Here is a 22,988-nt window from a genome sequence, read left to right on the forward strand (position 1 = left end):
TGCCGCCCAGTGGTCTGGATGGTTTGGGTAGACAGGTCCTCAAACAAAATGTGGCCTACTTTGTTTTAAAATCAAATTTCGTTTTATTCAAATACTGTGTACAATACATGCATTGAACATTTACAGTGACAATGTAAAAACCACATCACATTAAAAACCTAGTTGAATTTGAAATTTTACAACCATTAATTTACAAAAGAGATGTTACTAAATGCAGAAGTGGTGGTGTCAGGAATCTGTAGCCTTCCATTCAAGATATTACACATCAAATACCCGAAACCACATGTCAGAGCAGAGCAAAACTGGGATCAGCAATCCAACACCAGAGCGTATCCATAGATATGAATTGAAATGAGATGAGGGACATTATGCCGTCATTTTGTGTAGTGATAAATGTTGCCGTCTCTAAAATGTCTGCAATCTCATGGGGACCAGTCAAAGATGGAATCACTGTTCATTAGAGGAGTGGTTCTCAAAGCTCTCCTCAGGAGCCCCCAGTAGATCCATGCTAGCACGTTTAAAACATAGCAACTAATCATCAACATCTTGATTAGATGAATCAGGTGAGCAAGTTCAGGGCTACAGCAAAATAGTGAAGCATCTAGGGGTACCCGGGGACAGGTTTGACAAACCCTTGCATGAGTGAACCAGCTGCTCATTGAAGTTGTATAGATGTCCATACCATTGAATTAGAATGAATTCTACATTTCTATGATCCATACTCTGGAGAAGATCATCAGTCCTCCTCACACCATACTGGTTGAAGGTAAGATGTGCAGGGTGGTGGTGATGACAGAGAGAGCAATTAGCAGGAGAGGCTGAACCGGAGCTTGACGCTGCCCTGACGATTTAGTCTTCAGCTCCACCTCAATAGGGAAGTGGTCACTCACTTCCAGAACCTGAAATTTGGAGATCAGTTTATTCTGTGTCATGACATCTATGACACAGGAAACAGACATAAAACAGGTGACTTTAGCATGTCTGGGATGTTACATCTTCTCCTGGGGCTTTTTTGAAGACGGATAGGAGTTTGAAAGGGTAAATGAAAATGTTGTTTGTAAACAGGAAAAGGAAGTATTACCCTTTCCTTTGAGAGTTTATACTCATTGGCAATGTTGAAGACCTGAGCTGAATAAGGTTTGATGGTCTTCAGGAAGCGCTCTCCGTGTACCACAATCCTAAGAAAAACAAAGTGTCCAATAGAGTTGAAGAGTAATATATTATTGGATCCATCAATACAGATCGTTTATAATCAAAATGCCTTCATTTCAAAAAATATAATTTCAGTGTAACTCATTTAAAAAAATGTCCACCCACCTGTCATAGGCACAGCTGGTAGTATCCCCAACAGTGGTGTCCACCTGGTCCCTGATCAACCAGAAAAATCCAGGTATTGAGAAAAGTCGGATGTTCGCCTTGTCCTGCCGGGTCATGTGCCCACAACCAGCATTGAAGGCTCCAAGGAACATCACGTTCTATGGTACAGAGTGGCATTACATTGGTGAGAGAAGTATATTCCAAAAGTTAGACTCAAAATCATGTAGCATGACAGATAACAGTAACTGCATTCATCTTACCGACACACACACTATGAAAAATAAGAACCAAACAGGAAACACCAACAGGTAGTTGTCATGCCTCACCTCAGTATTCCACTTCATTTTGATTTCCTCAAAAACATCGTAGAGCTTGTCAATCTCCTTGATTGCATCAGAGGCCATAGTGTGCAGAGGGATCAGAGAAAAGTCTCCAATCACTGTTCAGAGGAAGATCATTGGAAGTTATCCAAACAGTACACAATGAATTTCAAATTCTCATCTACTTAACTAACCTGTTTCCTTGGCTTGAAATCTAACAACAAAGGGGTCTCTGGAGAAAACAGCCGCGTTCCCCTCCTTTCTGTCAACGTACTGGTACTGAGCCGTCAACTCTACGGTTTCATTCCTGTGGAGAAGAGGTTACTTACAGCGCCATTCGTTTAGGCTTAACGTCAAGCAGGAGGACAACGTTTAACCAGCATGTCGGGCCGAGATTCAAAAGGTTAGGACAGGGGAGGCGGCATATTCAGGATCTCAAATGAATGCAAGTTCAACGTCACGAGAGTAGCATTTAGAAATTAAGAGGTGTAATAGATGTAAACGAAAGCTTCACCTACCTGTACAGATAGACGTATTGCTCCTGGTCCTGAGGTGTTCGCCCCAGAACTCCACTGGCAACATATTTATAGTGATAGGCATCATATCTAAGAAGAAATTAACAAAAAGAGGGTTGGTCCATAAATTAAGTGAAAAAAACTTATCATAAATTAATTTCTTTATAATCAAAATCACAATTTATTTAAAGTGCATTTAACAAAAGACGCAATACACTTTTATAGGAAACAATCAAGGAATACAAAACAATGTATATATGCATCACTGAACGGTGCATGAGGAAGTTCCCTCAAATTGAAATCCAGACCTCTAAGCCAGTTCCACTGCTTTCCCCCTCCCCCCCATCAGGGACTGTTTTAGACCTGGGACACCAGGTGGGTGCAATTAGTCATCAGGAAGAACAGAAAACCCATCAGGCTCCGGACCTCGTAGGGTCAGATTGGAATACGCCTGAGGTAGAGTACTTGTTGCAGTCAGAGTTCAATGGATTCTCTTTCTATGGTAACAGTATCTAGATGCAACTGTACCTGTTGAGTGCTTCCACCAAAGCTTTAGTGGCATTGCCCTGTGTGTCTTTAACCTCCTGAAGGAGACAGATGTCACAGCGAGACACAATCTGTGGACAATCAACCAACCAGATTAGAACAAGAATGTCTAACAATCACGGAAAGATACCTGGATTATTATAATAAAGTAAATGAGACTGATTTACCCAACAGTATGGAACTATAGTTAAAATGTTTGAGTTTAGTTCCTCCCTGGACCAGTTGTCATGAATAGCAACTGTATGATTGTGTTAAGACGAGGCCGAGTCTCACCCTGGTCAGAGTGTGCATCACCCTGAAGTTGGCTGCTTTGGCGTCGTCGAAGTTCTGGACATTGAAGGCACAGATCTTGAAGCTTGAACATAGCCCAAAAATACCAAGGAGAAGGAGGAGGAGAGGAGAGTGGCAGGTCATGACTGAGCTGCTTGCTGTGAATGGAAAAGACATGTGAGATTACTGGTCATGCAGGGTTTTGTTTTTACTACACTGAACGATACATATACACAGTGCAGTCGGAAAGTATTCAGACCCCTTCCCCTTTTCCACATTGTTACAGCCCTATCCTAAAATTCATTTATTTTCTTCAATCTACAAAAAAAAAATCCCATAATGACAAAGCAAAAACTGGTTTAGATATTTTTGCAAATGTATTAAAAATAAAACATACCTTACATTAGTATTTCAGACCCTTTGCTATGAGACTCAATTGAGCTCCGGTGCATCCTGTTTCCATTGATCATCCTTTGTTTCTACAACTTGATTGGATTCCAACCTGTGGTAAATTCAATTGATTGGACATGATTTGGAAAGGCACACACCTGTCTATATAAGGTCCCACAGTTGACAGTGCATGTCAGAGCAAAAACCAAGCCATGGAGGTCGAAGGAATTATCCACATAGCTCCAAGACAATTGTGTATACGCACAGATCTGAGGAAGGGTACCAAAACATGTCTGCAGCATTGAAGGTCCCCAAGAACACAGTGGCCTCCATCATTCTTAAATGGAAGAAGTTTGGAACTACCAAGACTCTTCCTAGAGCTGGCCTCCCAGACACTGAGCAAATCAGGGGAGAAGGGCCTTGGTCAGGGCCGTTACAAAGAACCCGGTGGTCACTGAATGAGCTCCAGAGTTCCTCTGTGGAGATGGGAGAACCTTCCTGAATGACAACCATCTCTGCAGCACTCCAAGCCTTTATAGTAGAGTGGCCAGACAGTAACCCTCCTTAGTAAAAGGCACATAACAGCCTGCTTGGAGTTTGTCAAAGGGCACCTAAAGACTCAGACCATAAGAAACAAGATTCTTGGCATCACGTCTGGAGGAAACCTGGCACCATCCCTACTGTGGAGTATGGTGATGGCAGCATCATGCTGTGGAGATATTTTTCAGCGGAAGGGACTAGGAGACTAGTCAGGATCGAGGGAAAGATTAAGCACAGAGAGATCCTTGATGAAAACATGCTCCAGAATGCTCAGAACCTCATACTGGGGCCAAGGTTCACTTTCCAACAGGACAACGACCCTAAGCACACAGCCAAGACAACACAGGAATGGCTTCGGGACAAGTCTCTGAAAGTCCTTGAGTGGCCCAGTCAGAGCCCGGACTTGAACCCAATCGAACATCTCTCCTGAAAATAGCTGTGCAGCCGCACCCCACATCCAACCTGACAGAGCTTGAGAGGATCTGGAGAGAAGAATGAGAGAAACTCCAAATACAGGTGTGCCAAGCTTGTAGCGTCATACCCAAGAAGATGCTGTATTCGCTGCCAAAGGTGTTTCAACAAACTACTGACTAAAAGGGTCTGAATCCTTTTACATCAGTTTATTTTTGTTAAATTTGATATTTTCTAAACCTGTTTTTGCTTAGTCATTATGGGGTTGTGTAGATTGATGGGGGGAACAATTTAATAAGGCTGTAACGTAACAAGATGTGGAAAATGTGGCAACAATGCAATACTCTTTTTGGACCGGACAGCATCAGATATGGCCTACACAGAGAGACAGGGGCACGGTTTCTCTCACTGGGATTTTACTCCTGTGAGATACAGTCAGCATATTGCAAATTGAAGGAAAATTATGAAACATACATAAAAATATATTGTGTGTGTGGGGGGGGGGGTCTGGCTCCCCCTTGGCCTCTATGAATATACCCCACTGATCCTAGAAAGATATTGCCTTTGGCTGCACATATTTGGCACATTATTGCACAAGTTAGGCTACACATGTAATATTTTGAGAAATTACAGACAGCAGCATAAGTATGAAAATAGATTTAACACGAAATGTGTTCCAATATGATAGGCCTATAAACTACTGTAGACTCTTAACCCACCTGTTGTGTTCATTTCATTGGAACTCATTCTGTGTTCCCGGTCCAAAATGGCCACCCCATTATAGCTGATTATAAATCCATAATAATACATATTAATCACCTAATGTTGTGTTAGATCTTTTTATCAACTTCAGTTCTTGTGAACATTACAAGTTTTAAACTTCCATTAGCTCTTTATGGCCTGTAGGCCTCATTGACCTGAGCTCATACAACTAGTTTTTTAGTTTAAATAAAGCATAATGTATTATTTTGACTATAAACAAATACTCAGATGACAGTGCTAATTATCACAGACTACTTTGTGTCAAAATTTAACAAGGACTCTCCTCCTCACCAGCGTCATGATCAAGAGCCTCGCAAACATACAGTACATCGTTTGGTCATTGTGGTGCCACAGAATGAATTGTGAGCAAGGCCTCAAAAAAGCTTTATATACCAGAGCTGCGAGAAAAGTTCTATATATTATTGAACCAATGTTAGATTGTGAGAATGACAACAGGTGTGATTTCCGTGGGGGTTTCCATGGAAGCCAAGGGGAGTAAGGTGTGCGTGCGTGCCCAAACACACATGCCTCTGGGAGAGGAAGTGTGTCCATCTGATGAATGTGCCTGAACTCAATTTTATACACTAATTGTAGTCGCACACATTCATTTCTAATGACCGGTCGACCGGGAACACCAAGGGTGTGCAAAAGTTAAATAAAACAGCCAAAATGTAAAAAAATCATCTAAATGTATTTTGGTTAGTTAGATATAAGTCTGAGAATTCAACATTTGTCTATAAAACATTCACACCAGCGGAAAAGTGATTAGATACAGAGACTCAAAAGAAGCAGACAAAAAAAATCGGCGGCAGGTACCGCGTTGGGCCTGTAACCGAAAGGTTGCTGGATCGAATCCCCGAGCTGACAAAGTACATATCTGTAGTTTTGCCCCTGAACAAGGCAGTTAACACTGTTTCCCGGTAGGCCATCATTGTAAGTAAGAATGTTTTCTTATCCGACTTGCGTAGTTAATTATTATATATTTTTTTAAAGCAGTTTCCTCCATGATAGTTTGTAGGCAACAACAAAAGCATTGAAGCATAATTACATATAGAAGCTTTTGGGGAGCAAGGTGAAGATACAATATTTGAACAGAAAGAGTGAATATCATTAGTCTACCTTGTTTGAAGAGAACTTGGTGAGTTCCAGGTACACGGTGTTGAATTAAACTAATCTTTAAACACCTTGACAAAAGTCCCGTCTGGCTGCCGCTGGGTGTAGGTCAGGTATCAGTTTTCACCACGCCTTTAACACATCTTCCTGTCAGGTGATGTCCCGATCCGCTTCCTTTTTTTGGTCTTGTAAAACTGGAATCTACCAGTACACCGAGTGCCCAGTAGGAGTAAAATGCTTATTTTTTTATATATATATATATATATATATATATATATATATATATATATATATATATATATGTAAGTATATGTATATTGAGTCTCTATTTTCCTACCCACATAAAGGATGAAATCAGTGGACAACAGGTCAAATTCAAATTACGTTTATTCAACATTCAAATCAAATCAAATCAAATTTTATTTGTCACATACACATGGTTAGCAGATGTTCGTGCGAGTGTAGCGAAATGCTTGTGCTTCTAGTTCCGACAATGCAGTAATAACCAACAAGTAATCTAACTAACAATTCCAAAACTACTGTCTTATACACAGTGTAAGGGGATAAAGAATATGTACATAAGGATATATGAATGAGTGATGGTACAGAGCAGCATAGGCAAGATACAGTAGCTGATATCGAGTGCAGTATATACATATGAGATGAGTATGTAAACAAAGTGGCATAGTTAAAGTGGCTAGTGATACATGTATTATTAGGATGCAGTAGATGATATAGAGTACAGTATATATGTATACATATGAGATGAATAATGTAGGGTATGTAAACATTATATTAGGTAGCATTGTTTAAAGTGGCTAGTGATATATTTTACATCATTTCCCATCAATTCCCATTATTAAAGTGGCTGGAGTTGAGTCAGTGTGTTGGCAGCATCCACTCAATGTTAGTGGTGGCTGTTTAACAGTCTGATGGCCTTGAGATAGAAGCTGTTTCAGTCTCTCGGTCCCAGCTTTGATGCACCTGTACTGACCTCGCCTTCTGGATGATAGCGGGGTGAACAGGCAGTGGCTCGGGTGGTTGTTGTCCTTGATGATCTTTATGGCCTTCCTGTGACATCGGGTGGTGTAGGTGTCCTGGAGGGCAGGTAGTTTGCCCCCGGTGATGCGTTGTGCAGACCTCACTACCCTCTGGAGAGCCTTACAGTTGTGAAGGAGATATTTGAGCAGTGAAGGAGAGACCGCATGTTTTCATTGCAGGCCGTGTCAGTGGCACTGTATTGTCCTCAAAGCGGGCAAAAAAGTTATTTAGTCTGCCTGGGAGCAAGACATCCTGGTCCGTGACTGGGCTGGATTTCTTCCTGTAGTCCGTGATTGACTGTAGACCCTGCCACATGCCTCTTGTGTCTGAGCCGTTGAATTGAGATTCTACTTTGTCTCTGTACTGACGCTTAGCTTGTTTGATAGCCTTGCGGAGGGAATAGCTGCACTGTTTGTATTCAGTCATGTTACCAGACACCTTGCCCTGATTAAAAGCAGTGGTTCGCGCTTTCAGTTTCACACGAATGCTGCCATCAATCCACGGTTTCTGGTTAGGGAATGTTTTAATCGTTGCTATGGGAACGACCTCTTCAACGCACGTTCTAATGAACTCGCACACCGAATCAGCGTATTCGTCAATATTGTTATCTGACGCAATACGAAACATGTCCCAGTCCACGTGATGGAAGCAGTCTTGGAGTGTGGAGTCAGCCTGGTCGGACCAGCGTTGGACAGACCTCAGCGTGGGAGCCTCTTGTTTTAGTTTCTGTCTGTAGGCAGGGATCAACCAAATGGAGTCGTGGTCAGCTTTTCCGAAAGGGGGGCGGGGCAGGGCCTTATATGCGTCACGGAAGTTAGAGTAACAATGATCCAAGGTCTTTCCACCCCTGGTTGCGCAATCGATATGCTGATAAAATTTAGGGAGTCTTGTTTTCAGATTAGCCTTGTTAAAATCCCCAGCTACAATGAATGCAGCCTCCGGATAAATCGTTTCCAGTTTGCAGAGAGTTAAATAAAGTTCGTTCAGAGCCATCGATGTGTCTGCTTGGGGGGGGATATATACGGCTGTGATTATAATCGAAGAGAATTCTCTTGGTAGATAATGCGGTCTACATTTGATTGTGAGGAATTCTAAATCAGGTGAACAGAAGGTTTTGAGTTCCTGTATGTTTCTTTCATCACACCATGTCACGTTAGTCATAAGGCATACGCCCCCGCCGTGTAGAGTCATTATAAATGTTTTTGCATATTATGTGTGAGTGAGCAGATGATGGAGTGGGTGTTTGGGTGTGTGTTGGAGTGACAGTGTAAGTGTGCATATAAACAAATATTGAAATAAAAGGTAAATAAAGATACAAGGTTAGCTATTTATTGTATTGCTTGGGAATAGATGCTGTCCAGGAGCCTGTTGTTGTCAGACTTGATGCACCAGTGCCTCTTGCTGTGCGGCAGCAGAGAAAATAGTCTATGGCTTGGGTGGTTGGGGTCTGACAATTTTTCACACCGCCTAATATAGAGGTCCTGGATGGCGGGGGGGGGGCTCAGCCCCATGGTGTATTGGGTTGTCCGTACAACCCTCTGTGTGATTGAAGGCGGTGCTATTGCCATACCAAGCAGTGATGCAGCCAGTCAATATGCTCTCAATGGTACAGCTGTAGAACCTTTTCAGGATCTGAGGGCCCATGCCAAGCTTTCCTCCTGTGTCAGCAATGCCTGGGCAGAGGAACGTGCAGAGAGACAGACGCATCAGCTGTACCATAATCACACTTGCAAACATAACATTGCAGACAGTTGAATGTTTGGGTGAGATGCTTGATAAATATTAATTCATTAACTGCTTGAAATACATTTAATCTACAGATGTGTGCCTTCTACAAAGCACTGATAAGACTTTTACATTTTCAGATTGCTTTCCACTGAGGAGATCAATTATAATGTTCTCAATAGAACAATTTAATAGTTTTGGAGATTTACTAGACAGTCTGGTGGATTGGTGTCATAGCCACTTCTCAAATATGTTTTATTGGTGTTTATTGTAAGTTAGGCTAATAGTCCCAAATTAATTGATCGCCCACATGAAAATATGTGTTTATGTAAGAAGTATTATTTGAGAATTTGTAAAGCTGTTACGTAAGAATTACATGTTTATATTTTTTATTGAAAGATATTTGAGAAGTGGCCATGGCTGACTCAGATCTGTGTAGTTTGCTCACTCTTTCCCCCCCCCCCTGTGGAAGTCGCCTTCCTTGCTCTTCTCTAACATATAGGGTCACAAATACCAAACAGTCCCTTTACAAGTCAGAATGTAGTGCCCTCCAAGCTCGTCATCAAGCTCGAGACCCTGGGTCTCGACCCCGCCCTGTGCAACTGGGTACTGGACTTCCTGACGGGCCGCCCCCAGGTGGTGAGGGTAGGCAACAACATCTCCTCCCCGCTGATCCTCAACACTGGGGCCCCACAAGGGTGCGTTCTGAGCCCTCTCCTGTACTCCCTGTTCACCCACGACTGCGTGGCCACGCACGCCTCCAACTCAATCATCAAGTTTGCGGACGACACAACAGTGGTAGGCTTGATTACCAACAACGACGAGACGGCCTACAGGGAGGAGGTGAGGGCCCTCGGAGTGTGGTGTCAGGAAAATAACCTCACACTCAACGTCAACAAAACTAAGGAGATGATTGTGGACTTCAGGAAACAGCAGAGGGAACACCCCCCTATCCACATCGATGGAACAGTAGTGGAGAGGGTAGCAAGTTTTAAGTTCCTCGGCATACACATCACAGACAAACGGAATTGGTCCACTCACACAGACAGCATCGTGAAGAAGGCGCAGCAGCGCCTCTTCAACCTCAGGAGGCTGAAGAAATTTGGCTTGTCACCAAAAGCACTCACAAACTTCTACAGATGCACAATCGAGAGCATCCTGGCGGGCTGTATCACCGCCTGGTACGGCAACTGCTCCGCCTCAACCGTAAGGCTCTCCAGAGGGTAGTGAGGTCTGCACAACGCATCACCGGGGGCAAACTACCTGCCCTCCAGGACACATACACCACCCGATGTTACAGGAAGGCCATAAAGATCATCAAGGACATCAACCACCCGAGCCACTGCCTGTTCACCCCGCTATCATCCAGAAGGCGAGGTCAGTACAGGTGCATCAAAGCTGGGACCGAGAGACTGAAAAACAGCTTCTATCTCAAGGCCATCAGACTGTTAAACAGCCACCACTAACATTAAGTGGCTGCTGCCAACACACTGACAATGACACTGACTCAACTCCAGCCACTTTAATAATGGGAATTGATGGGAAATGATGTAAATATATAAACAATGCTACCTTATATAATGTTACTTACCCTACATTATTCATCTCATATGCATACGTATATACTGTACTCTATATCATCGACTGCATCCTTATGTAATACATGAATCACTAGCCACTTTAACTATGCCACTTGGTTTACATACTCATCTTATATGTATATACTGTACTCTATCAGCTACTGTATCTTGCCTATGCTGCTCTGTACCATCACTCATTCATATATCCTTATGTACATATTCTTTATCCCCTTACACTGTGTATAAGACAGTAGTTTTGGAATTGTTAGTTAGATTACTTGTTGGTTATTACTGCATTGTCGGAACTAGAAGCACAAGCATTTCGCTACACTCGCATTAACATCTGCTAACCATGTGTATGTGACAAATAAAATTTGATTTGATTTGATTTACACACCCTCTCACATACAAGCTACTGCTACTCTGGTTATCTTGTATGCTGTTGCCTAGTCCCCTTGCCCCTATACATATCTCTCTCCATCACTTAACATGTAAATATGGTATTGGAAATTACTTTTAAAAAAATGTATATTTCCTGTATATAGTATGCTTACTTACTTAAAGAATATGTGCTTTCAGTAAGGTAGGTTTCTTGGCATTCATAGCTATGGTTGTCAATTGTACTGCAGAAATGAATCAAAAGTCACAGAAAATAGAGGTTGTGGTGACAGCAACAGAGAAATACTTGGGATTGCGAGGTTTTACTGCAGAACAGATGCAGGGGGTGTTGAGTGGCAGTGTTCTGTCCTCTCAGACCATTGGTCTGGAGCAGTACCTAAGTAAAAAATACTTGAAAGTACTACTTAAGTCGTTTTTTGGGGTATCTGTACTTTACTTTTACTTCACTACATTCCTAAAGAAAATAATGTACTTTTTATTCCATACATTTTCCCTGACACACAAGTACTTCTTACATTTTGACAGGAAAATTGACAAATTTACACACTTATCAAGAGAACATCCCTGGTCATCCCTACTACCTCTGATCAGGCGGACTCACTAAACACAAATGCTTTGTTTGTAAATTATGTCTGAGTGTTGGAGTGTCAATCCGTAAATACATTTGTATTTTTAAATGGCGTCGTCTGGTTTGCTTAATATAAGGAATTTGAAATGGTTTATACTTTTGATACTTAACCCTTGTGTGGTGTTCAGGTCTGTGGGACCCATTTCCAATGTTTACTAAAATAAAAATGGTTTTGTGAAGAATATGTAAAAAAATAAATACAAAAAAATTCAGTGAGTGCACACTGTACACAATGTCTTGCGGGAAGCTACACAATGTTATTACAATACATTTTTAAAAATGCTGTATTTTCCCACACTCTACCCCAGCCAGGTGCAAATTGGGGGAGGGACACAACAAATAAATAGCTTTGCATGTGTGGCTCCTTACCACAATCAATCAATATAGCAAAAATAATCTCTGCTCAGAGGGCCTTAGAAAGAATGTTTGCAGAGAGAGAAGCCAGTGTGCAAGGAGCATCTTCCACTTTGGAATTTTCAGAATATGAGGATCTCTGAATTTACTCTCAAAGTGCTGACCTGTTGCATTCAACAACCACTGTGATTATTATTTGACCCTGCTGGTCATCTATGAATGTTTGAACATCTTGAAGAACAATCTGGCCTTAAATGGCCATGTACTCTTATAATCTCCACCAGGCACAGCCTGAAGAGGACTGGCCACCCCTCAGAGCCTGGTTCCTCTCTAGGTTTCTTCCTAGGGAGTATTTCTTCGCCACCGTGCTTCTACATCTGCATTGCTTGCTGTTTGTGGTTTTAAGCTGGGTTTCTGTATAGCACTTTGTGACATCTGCTGATATAGGGCTGCCGAGTGGCGCAGCGATCTAAAGCACTGCATCTCAGTGCTAGAGGCGTCACTACAGACTCCCTGGTTCAAATCCAGGCTTTATCACAACTGGACCCTGCCATAGGGTGGCGCACAATTGGCCCAGCGTCGTCCGAGTTTTCCCGGTGTAGGCCGTCATTGTAAATAACAATTTGTTGTTAACTGACTTGCCTAGTTAAATAGAGAAAAATAATTAAATATAAAAAGGGCTTTATAAATACATGTGATTGATAGGGTAAATAGTGGAATGGGGTGGTGTTTTATTTTATTATTATAAAACGTTTTGTTTTATTATTTAGTTTATATATATTTATATATATTTAGTTTAAAAAAAAAAAAAAAAATTTTTTAGAGAGGGCTAATAGTTGGCAAGGTCATTTCCCCCCAATTTTGTAGTACCATATCACAAATCAAATAAATGTAGGTACAGTAGGTGGCGGTGAATCTACCTTCAATTGGATGCGATCCGCCAACACAATTCCGAAGAAGAAGACATTCAGGGCCGCATCCAGAGGAGGTCAGACTGTCCTAAATAAGTTTGGGAGAGAGACCGAAGCGGTACAAATGCTGATGAAATAAGGCTGGGTGCTTTACGGATCCATCATAACAGTGAGTAAGAGTTACAACTCTAACTTAGCTACTTTTTAATTTTTTTTTTTAGCTAGCTAAATAAATTCAAGTAACTAAGTAATTAGCTAGCTAAATAGTTTTTCCTAGCTACAGTAGCATGCTGCCTCGTTGCTATAGCTACGTTAACACGTTAATTAGTTAAATAAGCTGATTTGACCTGCTAGCTAACGTTATCTATTTGTAGTATTTGTTAGCTTCGCTTAGCTACCTAGTTAGATGAAGTTAGGTAATCCTGTTTGGGTAGTCTTGCGAGCTAGCCAATCTATTTTACATTTGTAACTAGCTAGCTTGTCTGCTACTGTAACTACTTTCCCTTCTAGTTAAAGTCGTTGACAATACATTGTGCACGTTGGCGCTCTTGTCTTGGTTGCATACGTGTGTTTTTTTTAGTGTTTTAAACTATCAGACAAACGCAATATTCAAAGAACCGCTAACTAGTTTAGATAAAGTAGCTATTGTCTTTTTAAGAACCCCTACTCGAAGTGTCTGGTTTCGGGATTTCTGTTTTTCATAAACTACAATGTTTCCAGTCAAACAAAGTTCTAGCTGGGGGTGTAACGTTAGTCACCTAGTTGACATGAGCTGTTGGCATACGAAATAATGATTTGATATTTACTATTATAAGATGACTTACACCTACATGGATTTCTTGTAGGTTGTACACTAAAACTTACTATCTGAAATTAAATGTAATGTCAAACTATTTCCTAGTGGTCTGATGGGATGGCTTCTAAGCTATTGGACAGACTGCGACGGACACTGTTCAAAGAAGGAGAAGTAGTTGCTAGGGAGTCAACTGATGTACCAGAGGACAGCTTCCCAGAGAGTTCTGAGTTAGAGGACGACACAGAGTGTCTCTCAGAGCGGCTTGGGGGAACACTCTGCTTCGATGGGGAGAGAGCCATGGATTCAGAAGACCCAGGTGGGGCTTCAGGACCAGACAGTGATTCAGACTTCCTTGGAGAGTCCGTAGAGGATGGATTCAGCAGCACCGGTAATGTAGATCTTTGCAGCAACTAAAATAGGTGCCGTTACTCATTTCAGTGCCGGTACTGTTTTATATTTAGCTGCAGGAACTTTGCAATCCTTTTTGAGCTAATATTCTGAGGTGCAGGAATGAAAGCAGTAGAATATTTGAGGTTGCTGCTGAGCATCCACAACTGTGATTATGTATGGACAATGATGTCCACTGTAGTCAACTGAAACAGTCTGACCAGAATAACAATAGCATTCATTCCACGGTATCCTGTTTTCTTGAAACTGCAAATTTCCTTGAAGGTTTTTCATTCTGATCGTTCTCAGTTTAGATGAGTGGTTTTAGGGCAGTCTGAGCTGATGTCTCTCATTGTTCCTCAGACACCAGCCCAGTGGGCTTGTCTCCTGGAGGCTCATCCCTGCTCACATGTCAGCTGCAGGAGAGCTGGAGGAGCTTACAGAGCTGCAGTGTGCCTGAGAAGCTGGTGTTTGAAGTGACTGATGCCAGTGTGGTGCCAGAGAGCTCCTCCAAGTATGTGGTAAGTGTGAAACAGCAGAGATGAAAGTCTATTCCCTGGCTAAGCCTGTGTGTGACATCTCTCCCTCTCCTCAGCTCTACACCATCCATGTAATCCAGTCTGGGATGTTTGACAAAACCCCGGCCGTCATCACCCGGCGATACACCGACTTCGAGCGTCTGCACAGCCGCCTTCGCCGTCGTCACGGGGACCACATGGAGCGTGTCTGTTTCCCCCGCAAGAGGCTGCGCAAGAACTTTGTGGCAGAGACCATCGCCAAGCGGAGCCGGGCGTTTGAGCAGTACCTGGCCCACATGCACTCGCTGGCTGAGCTGCGGCTTTCGCCCACCTTTCTGGAGTTCTTCTACCTGGGTGACCTGCAGGCTGGCCAGATGCTGATGCGTGTGGGCCGTTACCAGGAGGGCCTAGGCCCTCTGCTCAACGGCCTGAGGCTCCAGGAGAAGCTAGGCTGTGAGCAGCAGGGGATACAGCAGCCTCACCACCAGCAGCGCACCCACTGGCTCTTCACCCTGTTGGCCCTGGTGACCTGCTTCCAGGAGCTGGAGCAGCTGGGGGAGGCCCAGGAGTACTGTGACCGAGCCCTGAGGGACCTGGCCCCCTCACAGGAGGCCCTGCAGCAGCACCTCTTTCACCCACTGCTCATCCCTCTCCTCCAGACCAACGTCAGATTGTTGTGGAAGATCTCCAAGGATAAGCGGCGGTGGGAGGTGCTGCTACAGGAGATCCAGGACTCTGGGGCTGATGTAGGGAACCAGCCCAGCCTGAAGGAGTACCTGATGAAGGAAAACCTGGTGGAGAGCGAGGGAAACACTAAGGCCAAGGGCAAACGGGACGACACCACTTAACCCGAAGATAATAGTCCTCCAGTTAGTTATGAGGAATGCACTTCATGTAGCCTTGCAATGAGGTATTTGGTCTCTTCTGACATGTATTTTCTACAGCAGTCTGGACTGTTAGCCATTCTAATATATACACTCAACTGACCAAGTCATACACTAAGCAGAAAACAATCACATTGTATAGAATGTCTCTAAAGTTCCGAGTATTCACTTAGCTTTACCTTGTAAATTAAAAACACAAGTTATTTTCAATCATTATATTTATGATACAGCTGCTTTGTAGCAAATACTAATATTTTTATGAAACATTGTGTTTTTCCAGGTCAATATTTCAAGTACTGCTGCTTTTAAAACCTTTTCTTTTAATTATGCCATTCAGAATCTTGATGTGAGTGGATGAATAACTTAAGATAAAAAGGATCACAGTTCATTTTGATAAGGGAACAGGGATTTTCAAAGGCACATTTTCCACTAACTAATTTTCTATCTGTTACACGTGGGTGTTATTTGCTTGTTTACACAGTAAAGAATTGAGGGAAAACAATAGATGTCTGAGCTCTCGACAAAGCACTCCTAAATCTGTCAATTAATTTTAACCAACCTTAGGGAATTGTTAATAGCCCAGATTATTCAGAGAAAATGTTTTATTGATATGCTTTGAGTATGCAGCCTCTGTACCTTTTTAGATTTGAGTCAGTATAGACTTGCATGAGGGAAACGCATGTTGGTCTACGTTGAGTTCCAATTCTCAGATTTGGTCCCCTTCATATGCCATAAGGGGGAGTGAGAGGGCACAGGGAGGGAGCCAATTCACAGCTGGAAGTGTGTGAGAATGTTTTAGACAAGGGGTATGATGGAACGGTGTATTTTTGCCACATGAACTGAAATAGGTCCTGTATTACAGAGCACCGTAACCATGCGATTTAAGTGCAACAAAAAGGTACCTTCCTCCTCTGAAAGAATAGGCTGTAGTTGTCGTACGGTAATTGCTTGAGTGACCATTCCAAACGAATGTAAAGATGTTAGCCTAGATTAAAATACTAAGCACTTGCAACAATGCATTTCAAAGTGCCTGCCTCTGTTTTATATTGTGAACTCTAGCCTTAACTCTGTATACTTAACCAAATCCTATTTTCAGAGGACATCCTCAGTTATTTCCTTTGTCTGTTTTCACTTTTTAATATTATTGGAATATATTTTGTTGAATAAATCTATCCTAAAAATGTAGTGAAGGCTTTTACTCTTTCCATTTGGAAGAAATTGCATACTATTACTGGCATGTTTGTATAGACGTAAACACAGTTAAAATCAAATACATTTTACTGATGTGCTTTCAGAAGATAACATTCAAGTTTCCATTTCTCTAAGAGGGGCCAATACAATAGAGACATTGACAAGTAGACGTATACCAAATCTCTGCGTGCTTCAGACAAACATTTGGTGCTAGTCATGGACCTACTGTAGTAATCTGTACATCGTTACTATATTTCTAATATAATGGATGGACGTGTTGCTTCCTGCTTTGCCGTAGTATCACTTTCCAATGTTGTCATCTGAGGTGTGTTTGCGACAGTGCAATGCCATTAATCAATTGCTCTGATTGCATGGACCAAGAACAGAGATGGCTCATGTTCTTCTTTCTCCAGACTTTACTGGAAGTGTTGAAGCCCTTTTAAGGAGAAACAAATGGAGGGGAATTACAAAGAACCCAACCTCAGTAACTCAGTCCTGTCAGCATCAGTCACAACTAAAAACATTATGTTTAACATGTGATTGATGGTTCCGTCACAGACCGTTGACTGATCTTGGATAGTATCGATAGGCTTAGCGGACTCAGTCTTTTGGCAAAGCGTGGTGGCACAGTAAGACAGGACATCAATCAGGGTTTGTTGGACATCAGATGGTTTCCTCCAGCAACACTGGGGGACATGCTAGCAGCACCAGCTCCTCCTCCTGACTGGACATCCACAAAGCCCATCCGCTGCCGCCTCTTCCTCTGATCCGTCATCTACACAGGAAACAGTATGTTAGCCAGCCAGGCCAGGGGCATCCTCCTGGAAACACTAGCCTATATGAGGACATCAGTTAACCAAATTGTACTAGTTCTACCATTTTTTTTTTCTTCTTCAAAATAGATCAGCATCATAGGTATCTTCTTATTTTGTCATTATTATAGTATGCTACTTTCCCTTGATAAGAGATGTGAATAAGTGCATTGTATATTGTTCTGGAGCTGGCCAGCTCCTCAATGTCTGACCAGAGACTAGGGGCTAGATTCTATCCGTACTGCTGAAGAGCCGTGACATTGTTCGATTTTACATTTAAAAAGGACATTTCCGATTGAGCCGACATGCAGCGTTTTAAACCGTAAATGAAGGCTTCGCGAACACGAGAACATTTTAATTTTCAATCGCACTATAAAGTGGCTCTTCCGCGATACGGCTTGAATCTCGACCTGTGTGTTATACCTGCTCTTTGAGCTCTGTTAGCTGTCCTGTGAGTTGGCTGACCACGTTCATAGTAGACGTCAGTCTGTCCTGCAGGTTCCTCATCTCGTTCTGGTCGCCGTCTCCATCCGTCACCACCAGGGACATGGCCTGCATGCGGGGGAACCAGTCCAGGTTCTTACTCTGAGACAGACGGGGGGGAGGACATGTAGAATCAGTGGCCGTGCTCTTCCCTAGCAACAGATGACCCCAGAGACAAAGGTATCCAATGCTACTTATAATAAGGATATGTTGTAAACTGGTTTCAGTGAGTTATTCTAGAGGTGGTTGTGTTTCCAATTAAAATAGAACTCAACCAGCTATTGCTGTACCTTTATCATGAGGGCCACATAACTCTCTGGTCCAGTGTAGTCCGTCTTGTTCTTCTCGCGAACAAGCACGATGAAATACAGGTAGTTCCAGATGTTGTGTTCCAACTTTATGTGCTCCTCAAAAGACACCGTTTTATTGTCAAACTTGTCCCTCTCCAGACCTGCAGGGAGTTTCAGGTTAAATGTTCAGATTGCATAACATGAGCTCATAATCACACCATGGTTATTTTTTTTGTTTCCTTTCACAAAAAATCTATTGGGTCTCACCACAGATGAAGCAGGTGGTCTTGAGGACCTCCTCTTTCTTCTGTTTCTCACTACGCAAGTCAGCGAAGGTGTCGATAATGACACCAAAGATCAAGTTGAGTACGATGATGATGACAATGAAGTAGAAGAGGAGATCGTAGATGACGCGGGCTGGGAACAGGGGCTCCTGCAAGGTACGCAATGACGTACATTGTTCAAATGTAAATATGAATGTTGGCTTGTGGAACATTTTGTACTCTGACATGAAGTGATACTGATGGATTGTAAGTAGGTTAATGTGTGTGGTGGGTCTTCGTTCGTACGTTTTTGGAGGGCCTGCGTAGCACGTCTCCCACCCCGCCACCGTTCCTCAAGCCGTGGTTCAGCACAGTGACGATACACATGAGCAGAGTGTCACAGGCCCGCTCCGAATTGTTCTCCTCTGCTAAACCGTAAAATTGTTTAGCTATGTACCACTCACACCAGACTTTTTAAAGCACATTTTACAAATCATCCATCCAAAATGTGTTTTATATTATTTAACTTTTATTTCCTATCCAAACCCATCATACGATGAGGGTGACTTAACAATTAAAGGAGCAGTAGATGACTTACTAAGTAGAGACAATAAATAGAGACTAACCCTCAGGTTCAGCAGGGAGTCCTGCCTTGGCAGTGCAGCTGACTCCATCTTTACTGCAGGTGTTGAGGAAGTCTTGGGATGCCTCCTCATTGCCATGTCGCCCTGCAGAAGATGATCGCAAATTAAATCCCAACCCTACAGTATACCATACACTGAAGATAAAGTACTTTTTTAGTTTTTGTAAAAAAAAAAACTGATTCGGCTTATCAACCAGCTAATTATTAGAATCAGGTGCGCTAGAGGAGGGTTGGAGTGAAAGCCTACAGGAGGGTAGCTCTCCAGGAACAGGGTTGTGGTGAGAACCTACAGGAGGGTAGCTCTCCAGGAACAGGGTTGGAGTGAAAACCTACAGGAGGGTAGCTCTCCAGGAACAGGGTTGTGGTGAGAACCTACAGGAGGGTAGCTCTCCAGGAACAGGGTTGGAGTGAACCTCCAGGAGGGTAGCTCTGCAGGAACAGGGTTGGAGGAAAAACAGGAGGGTAGCTCTGCAGGAACAGGGTTGGAGTGAAAACCTACAGGAGGGTAGCTCTGCAGGAACAGGGTTGGAGTGAAAACCTACAGGAGGGTAGCTCTCCAGGAACAGGGTTGGAGCAGGAACTCCAGGAAGGGTTGGAGTGAAAACCTACAGGAGGGTAGCTCTGCAGGAACAGGGTTGGTGAGAACCTACAGGAACCTCCAGGAACAGAGAGGAGGGTAGCTCTGAAAACCTACAGGAACAGGGTTGGAGTGAAAACCTACAGGAGGGTAGCTCTGCAGGAACAGGGTTGGAGTGAAAACCTACAGGAAGGTAGCTCTGCAGGAACAGGGTTGGAATGAAAACCTACAGGAGGGTAGCTCTCCAGGAACAGGGTTGGAGTGAAAACCTACAGGAGGGTAGCTCTCCAGGAACAGGGTTGGAGTGAAAACCTACAGGAGGGTAGCTCTCCAGGAACAGGGTTGGAGTGAAAACCTACAGGAGGGTAGCTCTCCAAGAACAGGGTTGGAGTGAAAACCTACAGGAGGGTAGCTCTCCAGGAACAGGGTTGGAGTGAAAACCTACAGGAGGGTAGCTCTCCAGGAACAGGGTTGGAGTGAAAACCTACAGGATGGTAGCTCTCCAGGAACAGGGTTGGAGTGAAAACCTACAGGAGGGTAGCTCTCCAGGAACAGGGTTGGAGTGAAAACCTACAGGAGGGTAGCTCTCCAGGAACAGGGTTGGAGTGAAAACCTACAGGAGGGTAGCTCTCCAGGAACAGGGTTGGAGTGAAAACCTACAGGAGGGTAGCTCTCCAGGAACAGGGTTGGAGTGAAAATCTACAGGAGGGTAGCTCTCCAGGAATAGGGTTGGAGTGAAAACCTAAAGGAGGGTAGCTCTCCAGGAACAGGGTTGGAGTGAAAACCTACAGGATGGTAGCTCTCCAGGAACAGGGTTGGAGTGAAAACCTACAGGAGGGTAGCTCTGCAGGAACAGGGTTGGAGTGAAAACCTACAGGAGGGTAGCTCTCCAGGAACAGGGTTGGAGTGAAAACCTACAGGAGGGTAGCTCTCCAGGAACAGGGTTGGAGTGAAAACCTACAGGAGGGTAGCTCTCCAGGAACAGGGTTGGAGTGAAAATCTACAGGAGGGTAGCTCTCCAGGAACCCTGCCATACATGTTTGCTTTTTATCATATGTTATTGTACCGTCCATACGCTGACTGCTAGTAAAGGCTACCTGTCTGATGGTCCAGTAAGGTCATTAGCCTTGCTCATGCCTTGGCGTGCCATAACGTATCATAGGAGCAGGAGCCTATATCCGGTTTCTGTAGCGTGAGATAGCTTGATGTACAAGTACACCCCAATTACTTTTCAATACATTTCAAAACAAGTATTAAGAACCTTTTTTGAAAAAAAAACAAGTAGTTGAATATTGGAATGTACTTGCAAAAAAATGACTCAAATACACTGACATAAATACACTCCCATGAATTTAATCCAGGTATTTGAAAGTACACTACATGACCAAAAGTATGTGGACACGTGCTCATCGAACATCTTATTCAGAAATCATGGGCATTAACATGGAGTTGGTCTCCCCTTTGCTGCTATAACAGCCTCCACTCTCCTGAGAAGGCTTTCCACTAGATGTTGGAACATTGCTGCTATAAACAGCCTCCACTCTCCTGGGAAGGCTTTCCACTAGATGTTGGAACATTGCTGCTATAACAGCCTCCAGTCTCCTGAGAAGGCTTTCCACTAGATGTTGGAACATTACTGCTATAACAGCCTCTACTCTTCTGGGAAGGCTTTCCACTAGATGTTGGAACATTGCTGCTATAACAGCCTCCACTCTCCTGGGAAGGCTTTCCATTAGATGTTGGAACATTGCTGCTATAACAGCCACCACTCTTCTGGGAAGGCTTTCCATTAGATGTTGGAACATTGCTGCTATAACAGCCACCACTCTTCTGGGAAGGCTTTCCACTAGATGTTGGAACATTGCTGCTATAACAGCCTCCACTCTCCTGGGAAGGCTTTCCATTAGATGTTGGAACATTGCTGCTATAACAGCCTCCACTCTCCTGGGAAGGCTTTCCACTAGATGTTGGAACATTGACGTGGGGTCTTGCTTCCATTCAGCCACAAGAGCGTTAGAGAGGTCGGGCGTTTCAATTCATCCCAAAGGTGTTCGATGGGGTTGAGGTCAGGGCTCTGTGCAGGCCAGTCAAGTTCTTCGGCACCGATCTAGACAAACCATTTCTTTATGGACCTCGCTTTGTGCACGGGGACATTGTCATGCTGAAACAGGAAAGGGCCTATCCCCCTACAGCCCCAGATCATTATTCCTCCTCCACCAAACTTTACTGTTGGCACTATGCATTCGGGCAGGCAGTGTTCTACTGGCATCCACCAAACCCAGACTCATCCATCGGACTGCCAGGTGGTGAAGCGTGATTCAACACTCCAGAGAACAAATTTCCACTATTACAGAGTCCAATGGTGGCGAGCTTTACACCACTCCAGCTGACTCTTGGCATTGCGCATGGTAATCTTAAGCTTGTGTGCGGCTGCTCGGCCATGGAAACCCATTTCATGAAGCTCCCAACAAACAGTTATTGTGCTGCTGTTGCTTCCAGAGGCAGTTTGGAACTCAGTATTGAGTGTTACAACCGAGGACAGATGGTTTTACATGATACAGCACTTGGCGATCCTGTTCTGTGACTTTCTGTGGCCTACCACTTCGGCGCTGAGCCGTTGTTGCTCCTAGACTTTTCCACTTCACAATAACAGCACTTACAGTTGACCAGGGCATCTCTAGCAGGGCAGAAATTTGACAAACTGACTTGTTGGAAAGGTGGCATCCTATGACGGTGCCACATTGAAAGTCACTGAGCTCTTCAGTAAGGCCATTATAATGCCAGTATTTGTCTATGGAGATTGCATGGCTGTGTTCTCGATTGTATACACCTGCCAGCAACGGTCGTGGCTGAAATAGACGAGTCCACTAATTGGAAGGGGTGTATGTATGTGTAGTGTACTTTCAAATACAATTTGGTTGACTTTGGTTTTAAAAATAAGCATTCAAATAAAAGTACTTGTTTTGAGATGTGTATTTGAAAATACTAAAATACAATGTATTTAAATAACAAAACCAGGTCTGAACTGAATGCTAGGGCCTTATCTCCAGTTTCCTTAATGCTGAGTGCCAAGCAGAGGTGCATCAGGGTCCCATTTCTTGCAGTCTTTGCTATGACTCGGCCGAGGATTGAACTCCCAATATCAGGGCGGACACTCTAACCACAAGGCAAATGAGTTGGTGATGGTCCAGTAAGTCAGGTGTCTGCGGCACGGTCTGTCTGAGTCTCATGGTCCAGTACCTGAGGTTATCTGAGGCACGGTCTGTCTGAGTCTCATGGTCCAGTAAGTCAGGTGTCTGCGGCACGGTCTGTCTGAGTCTCA

At 43.5% G+C, this 22,988-nt stretch overlaps 3 protein-coding genes across 6 annotated transcripts in view; 1 reads left to right on the forward strand and 2 right to left on the reverse strand.

Annotated features, from left to right (window-relative positions):
• Positions 1-59: 59 nt before the first annotated feature.
• Positions 60-6,342, reverse strand: LOC112222431 (deoxyribonuclease gamma). Its single transcript, XM_024385239.2, has 9 exons — positions 6,191-6,342; positions 2,972-3,126; positions 2,681-2,769; positions 2,156-2,242; positions 1,832-1,944; positions 1,644-1,756; positions 1,318-1,475; positions 1,082-1,178; positions 60-899 (listed from the first exon to the last, which is right to left on the reverse strand). The coding sequence occupies exons 2-9, from the start codon at positions 3,110-3,112 to the stop codon at positions 747-749; spliced, it is 951 nt and encodes a 316-aa protein (XP_024241007.1). The 5' UTR covers positions 3,113-3,126; positions 6,191-6,342; the 3' UTR covers positions 60-746.
• Positions 6,343-12,760: 6,418 nt separating this feature from the next.
• snx21 (sorting nexin family member 21) lies at positions 12,761-16,592 on the forward strand. Its single transcript, XM_024385241.2, has 4 exons — positions 12,761-12,991; positions 13,724-14,006; positions 14,369-14,526; positions 14,601-16,592. Exons 2-4 carry the CDS (start codon positions 13,736-13,738, stop codon positions 15,369-15,371), a joined length of 1,200 nt encoding a protein of 399 aa, XP_024241009.1. The 5' UTR covers positions 12,761-12,991; positions 13,724-13,735; the 3' UTR covers positions 15,372-16,592.
• A 75-nt stretch (positions 16,593-16,667) lies between these two features.
• LOC112221364 (inositol 1,4,5-trisphosphate receptor type 3-like) overlaps positions 16,668-22,988 on the reverse strand; it is a 62,027-nt gene continuing 55,706 nt past the window's right edge. For 3 of the 4 annotated variants that reach the window (XM_042304148.1, XM_042304149.1, XM_042304146.1), the window contains 6 exons: positions 19,073-19,174; positions 18,753-18,874; positions 18,451-18,616; positions 18,184-18,344; positions 17,834-17,995; positions 16,668-17,373 (listed from right to left, as the gene is read on the reverse strand). In XM_042304148.1, coding sequence (XP_042160082.1) covers positions 17,245-17,373; positions 17,834-17,995; positions 18,184-18,344; positions 18,451-18,616; positions 18,753-18,874; positions 19,073-19,174 — 842 coding nt within the window. In that variant the 3' untranslated portion in view covers positions 16,668-17,244. The remainder of the gene's footprint in view (positions 17,374-17,833; positions 17,996-18,183; positions 18,345-18,450; positions 18,617-18,752; positions 18,875-19,072; positions 19,175-22,988) is intronic. The other variant, XM_042304147.1, reaches the window with a different exon arrangement.

The sequence above is a fragment of the Oncorhynchus tshawytscha genome, linkage group LG22 (genome assembly GCF_018296145.1).
Source record: "Oncorhynchus tshawytscha isolate Ot180627B linkage group LG22, Otsh_v2.0, whole genome shotgun sequence".
Classification (NCBI taxonomy): domain Eukaryota; kingdom Metazoa; phylum Chordata; class Actinopteri; order Salmoniformes; family Salmonidae; genus Oncorhynchus; species Oncorhynchus tshawytscha.

Coding starts and splice junctions, on each gene's coding strand:
- LOC112222431 (XM_024385239.2), bottom strand. CDS start 3,112: ATGACCTGCCACTCTCCTCTCCTCCTCCTTCTCCTTGGTATTTTTGGG. Junction 2,770..2,971: donor TGATGCACACTCTGACCAGG/GTGAGACTCGGC, acceptor GATTGTCCACAG/ATTGTGTCTCGCTGTGACAT. Junction 1,179..1,317: donor ACCAGCTGTGCCTATGACAG/GTGGGTGGACAT, acceptor TGTTTTTCTTAG/GATTGTGGTACACGGAGAGC.
- snx21 (XM_024385241.2), top strand. CDS start 13,736: ATGGCTTCTAAGCTATTGGACAGACTGCGACGGACACTGTTCAAAGAA. Junction 14,007..14,368: donor GGATGGATTCAGCAGCACCG/GTAATGTAGATC, acceptor ATTGTTCCTCAG/ACACCAGCCCAGTGGGCTTG. Junction 14,527..14,600: donor AGAGCTCCTCCAAGTATGTG/GTAAGTGTGAAA, acceptor CCCTCTCCTCAG/CTCTACACCATCCATGTAAT.